Raw genomic sequence first — 6000 nt, forward strand, 5'->3', positions numbered from 1 at the left:
GGTATAGACAAGGTTTGCTGGGGACAAAGAAAGGAATAACCTCGACAAAAAAACAACATTTGATTTCAGGAAATTCCAAGTCTTTTCCTGATTGTTGTGTCTTATTTCAAAAGTAAAACTTAAAGTGTCACTGACACAATATAACCACTTAAACGATTTAAAAAGATGAACTACTGTGCTTTCATTCTGTGTACACAAAAACATTTAATAATAAATAATTGTCACAGAATACCATCAATGCAGAGTGGGGCTGTTTTCGCCTGCAGTAACTGGGTCAAACGCCAGCGTCATCTTATGATGTATTCAAGGTAAGTCAAACTATAAACAAGTAAGGCTGAGTACACAAAAGTGGAGGAAATTGTGAGCGATTTCAGCAAAAATTTATCAGCAATTTATTTGTAGCTTGGGATGAAGAAGCTAGATAGACTGATGAAGAAGAGGGAGCGGGTTCTACTAAACCTCAGTTGTTTAGTAGTTTCAACATGTTTAGTATGAGATTACATTAATGAAAAGATCATTATTTGGTAGACTTTTTACACATGTATTATAACAATGTCTATGAATTTCCGTGTGTCTATGTGTTTTTAAATCAGATTTAGGGACAAAGTTATGTACAATACAAATGGTGATGGAAACGCACACTAAGATAACATATAAGCTAAGTTAACTGACCACAAACAGTAAAATTGAAAGTGCTGCTGAAAGATAAAATCCAACTGGATAACAAAAACAATATGTTAAAGTAAATAAAGTGGACAAACATAGGCACCAAGAGGACTATCATGGAGGGAACACATCTAATGATATCAATTTGGCCCCATGGGATAGCAGATTGCAGCTTATATTGAGCCATAAATAATGATAAGGCACTATGCAAAAATAATAACACATTAAATCTAGGTGCTAAAACAACTGACAAATTTTTGAACATTGCAGAAGATAAAACAAGACTGTTACAAAAGATCGATAAGGAAACCAAAACTGGAGCCGACTAAAAATAAAGAACCAGGAAATAAAACCAAGCTCTAAATAAAACAACCAACAGACCATATCAGTAGACGACAAACAAAACTGTGTTTATCCCATCACTTCCCTTTTCTAAAATAAAAACTATGATGGAGGATTAGAAAATAATACAGCATCAAAGAAGTATGTTCATCTCACGTATACATTTACAGTAAGCCTATGTGTTAAATACAGACTACAGCTTTGTGGCTTGAAAACGCTTTCACTCTCATGATGGCACAGTGTGCCATCTTGCCTGCCAGCTCTGTCCACTTAGTGGTTTAAGTGCTTAAAACGTGCCAAACATCACAGACACCCTCCATTTCCATCTTAAAGAAAACTGAGCTTTACTAACTTCCTGTCAACAAGGTTTGGCTGAATCTCTGTGGCCTCACATTAGTCTGAGGGTGTACAATGCACAGATAAAATCTTTTCCATCATTCGTGTTTCAAAAAAGCTAAGCATTTAGGCAAACATCAAAGATTTTTTTTTGTCTTACCTTTCTGCAACTGGTTTGGCAATTTCGTCAAAGATCACATCTTGTTTAATGTGCTGTTCAAACACTTTTCGGAACCTGGAGAGAAATGGGAAACAACACTGTATTGCCATGACACATTTAATGAAGCAAGCTAAGAATAGTCCAAAAAATTTAGTTCATTTGGAATATCCACAGCTGATTGTTAAATATTTAAGGTCTTAAATAGACGAGGATTATCTAAGTGGTTCTGTTCTGTAAAACAAACAAAGCTGCATCGTGTTTAAGCCCACAGAAAGATGAGGAGAAATGTGAACAGAATCCACCCAAGGAAGGTTGTTAAAAGTGGAAACTTTATTGCTATAAGGGCACAGGGGAACCTCTGCACGCTATTATAAGACCATGTGGTTTTCAGAGGCTCTGAGTGTCCACTGCTGTCTGACTTTCTAACTGTGAATTTAAGGTTTGGAAGCGTGGCATGGGCCCTGCACAGAGGGTATATGAGGCTGCAGCTGCGCATTAAACAGATGTTCTGGCTCTTCACTGACAGGACTTGTGGATGAATTATTCATGGGGAAAAAGTTCAAATGCAGCCACATGAGCCAGGTCTGTGCTGGCTTTCCTTATTGTAGCTTTTTACACTTAGATCATTTGGCATATTTGTTCCTCGTATATAAAATTAGTCATGTTTTGTTTGGGGTTTTTTTGCTGGTCACAGATTAATCTTAATTTAAATCACTGTTAGCCTAATTAAAAAAATACTTTACTCTAATATCATTGTGCAGGATAACACAAGCAGAATGTAGTTCCATCTCCGGTAATCTGCTTACATCCTTGATGATTCCAGAATTATTACTGCATCTTGATTATTTCCAATCATTGAATTGTGTGTCTCTGAGAGAAACTGTGATAGCTTTAAATCTTCCACCTGGTGCCCACAAGTATTCAAGAAAAATAGTTTTTAGATGGGTTCCACCTGAAATATTGCAGGTAGATAATTCTTTTGTAGGCTTAACCTGCATAGCTCAATAATATTTAATTGCATGCCCCATGTTGTTGTTGTCTTTTTTTGTAATAATTATGGAAAAAATAAATTTATTACAAGCTGCGTTCAGTTTTCTACATAGCAAAACAGCAATGTCTTTCATAATTTCCATTCCAGGGAAGTGTTTTATCACACCACAGGACTATAAAAACTATAAAATACAAGATCACATGTGGAGTTCCCCAAGGTTCCTTCCTCAGGTGACTTTAATTCAGGACCTTTATTCTACTTTTATCTCAGATAACTAGAGAATTAGTACGTCTTCTTGCACATACATGCTGACAATACACAACTTTACATTGATGTGTCACAAATTGCAGTTCCTTACATTCATTGAGTGATTTTAAAATTGAAAAGAGTGAATGAGTGTATGTCTGTACTCAGTTAATCAACAACAACAACAGCAATAACATTGAGAGAGAAAATGCTTTCCTGTACAGGACACCAGAAAAGTGGTGCACATTCTTTATTTAATAGCAAGTTAAATTAAATATTGTTATTTAGAGCAGCCTTTCAATAAAGATTAAAGATTAATTCATCAGTTTACTTTCATTATGTCTAAAATTTGGATTTTAGATTTTTTTTTAAATGTCATGCATAAATTTTTTAACAGTTCTCTTTTTTTGTCTTCATTATTTTTGATGCCATTGTCTCTGTTCTTTTATTTTTCAGTAAAAAACCTTGCATTAGCTTGTGTATAAATGGTGCTATATAAACAAACATGCTTTGCCTTCCCAAGTATCATTGACAAACACAAGCAAATAGGTATTTTTATTTATTCTTTGCAACAAACACTTATGTAAATGAATGTACCTGAACTTGTAGTTTTCCCTCTTGTGATTAATAATGCCATCAGCCAGGTCCCTGGGCACCAAAAACTCGAGAGAGGCACCTGTTTCCTCCTTGTGGTTCACAGAGTACACCTGAGGGAGCCAGAGGCAACATAAACACAGGCACATAAGTTCTAAAAGTGGCAACTATAGGCAGAAAATGTACCATAAAATGACATTTTAGGAAGCATTTAAGAGCAGTCAAATAAACATTCATGTACTGGTCTGCTATATATTTTACAGATTTTTTTTACCGTAATTGTATGTGGAGTCATACTTGCAGTCAAACTTCAACATAAAGTCTATGCATCATCTTTAGTTAGAAATATAGGTTTGGACATTTGTGGTTTGAGCATTGAAAAAGCCCAGAAATGAAAAGATGGCAGTTTATGGTGCAAGTATCCTGTGGAAAGCAACAGAACTAAAGAGGCAATCAGGATCAGTGCACTGAGAATGCAGGCTCTGCAGATTCAAGCCAAAGCCAGGCCCCAAGGGAGACAAAGAAAATTGTAGAACATTAAACCAATATCGACTGAGCTCCAGCACAGGAGGCCATTTACGTGGGCTTGGCTGGGGTGCTCTGAACACCCATGTTCTCTGTTTTTGAGCCTCTGGCATATGTTTCCAATGGACACTGATGTAATTAGCATTCTCCAGGGCTGGAGGAATAAAAAAAAAGATATGGCCCCAGTGATTAGATTGGTTTTCCACTGTCACCCTGTTTGTTGCTTTGCCCTCCTCATCAACGCTGTTTTTTCCAGAGATGTGTGCCAAACCCTGAAAAAGCCCCTAGGGGGGAGCTGTGCTCTTTCATTTTGGTGGATATTGTCAGGTAGCAGTAAAGCACTACAAAACTACGTCAGATTTTTTTTTTTTTCAAACAGGGGCTCTGTTCAGAAAAGCGCTTCAATAAGACGAAAATACAGTTTTAGCTCTGCATCCTATGAGAACCTATGTTTACATGTAAAATGTGGAGCAAATCTTATTTATTAGTTTTTTTGTTTGTTTGTTTGTTTTTTTACCAGTTATTTGTTAATTCTTACATTGTGTGTGAATTGTGAGACAGTTATTTTTTTGTTTTTAAGCATATGCACTGACTGGTGGCACCTTTTAAATTTCATTGTCCTTGTGACAATGACAATAAAGATTTATCTTATCTTATCTTATCTAAATGTGCTCACAGGAGCCAAAGCTTCTTACAAAATTTACTGTAAAGTGATCTTGGTCACTTTGCGAAAATATTTAAACTTTTTTCTTGGATACAGCTTTTTTGATGGCTGAAACTTTCAGGGTCCACTTTCAGTCCACCCTGAAAGTGGACTGAAAGTGGCACCCTGAAAGTGGAGAAAACAGAAGCTCAAAAAAGGACAAACATGATGTTTACATATGTAAGCTTTAACATTGCCAAAGCAAAAAAATTCATTTGACTAGATAAATAGTTTCTGATACAAATAATTTTGTTTTATTTTGCTGTAGACTGTAATAATCAAAATTAGCAGAAGTACACAGCTCAAATATATAACTGTGGGCATAACAAATCTAAAAGAAAAACAGTTAAAATGTTTTGGTTGACAATGTACATACTTGTCAAAAATAGGAATATGTCAGAGGCAATGTAAAGAGTTTTTCATATAATGAAGTCAAGTTTTCATTAAGGAGAATAAGCCATTTTCTTTCATTTGTAGTACAAACAAGGTAAGGCAACAAAAAAAGCCAGGAGAGAACCTGTATCGGATTGAGGACCTGTATATGTAGTCAATAAAATAAAAACAACATTCAAATTTGACAACTACATAGAACATGTCAACAACAATTGTGTTTTAGATAGCAAAAAAGTCAAGAAAATTTTGACTTTATAGCCTGAGCTGTTTTTATAACATGCAAGTTATAGCAAGAAGCGCACATGAAATGTGCCACTGAAAACAATCTGAAACAACTGCATTCCTTCCAGGTGTGCCAGAGCTCGAAAGGCTCCGAGACTCTTTTGTGGAATCCTGTTCATCCGAATAATTTATTAGGACACCTTATGGAAAGGAGCCATCGTCATTAAAGTTATAACTGACAAATCAAGGTAACAAAATCTTCAGTGGAAAAAAATGTCGGTAAGAAGAAAATTAAACATACATGTAAACATTTGCATATTTTGACACCTGGTGTTTTTGTATGCACAGTCTAGCTTCTCTGAATAAAGACTAGACTGTATGTATTTGCCAACGCCACGGGCAATAAGCTCTCTACTTTATCTAATCTTAACACCAAATAACTTCTATTTTCCATACATCTGACATACATCTGAATGCCGAGAATTGTGCTCTTACCGCCGCAGTTTTATTCGTGGGCTTAATTCGACCGAATATCTGTATCGTTTGTTTAAACATTTTCTACTATAAAACAAAACTTTTTAGGCTAGCCTCAACTTAGCCCAGAAGCTAACCTTCACAACCAGCGCTAAACTGGTAGGGCTATGGTGTATCTGGTTGCTAGGTGACAGTGGTCACCTCAAAGATCGTCTATCAACGACGAGATGATTCACCGTGACATAAAATGTGTTACAAAACATCCAAAAGAACAACAGGTATAAAACTCGGGATTGTATGTTTAAGAAAAGGTCACCATAGGTTCAGTGACTCATTCCGAGGAATTAT

At 35.9% G+C, this 6000-nt stretch overlaps 1 protein-coding gene across 1 annotated transcript in view; it reads right to left on the reverse strand.

Moving 5' to 3' along the window:
• The window catches only part of kif6 (kinesin family member 6), a 95150-nt gene extending 89355 nt beyond the window's left edge, over positions 1–5795 (reverse strand). The window contains exons 1-3 of the mRNA XM_032548172.1: positions 5674–5795; positions 3339–3448; positions 1505–1579 (exon numbers count right to left, since the gene is read on the reverse strand). Of these exons, the coding sequence (XP_032404063.1) occupies positions 1505–1579; positions 3339–3448; positions 5674–5733 (245 nt within the window). The 5' untranslated portion in view covers positions 5734–5795. The remainder of the gene's footprint in view (positions 1–1504; positions 1580–3338; positions 3449–5673) is intronic.
• Between the last annotated feature and the right edge of the window lie 205 nt (positions 5796–6000).

This window comes from Xiphophorus hellerii, chromosome 19 (genome assembly GCF_003331165.1).
Source record: "Xiphophorus hellerii strain 12219 chromosome 19, Xiphophorus_hellerii-4.1, whole genome shotgun sequence".
Lineage (NCBI taxonomy): Eukaryota > Metazoa > Chordata > Actinopteri > Cyprinodontiformes > Poeciliidae > Xiphophorus > Xiphophorus hellerii.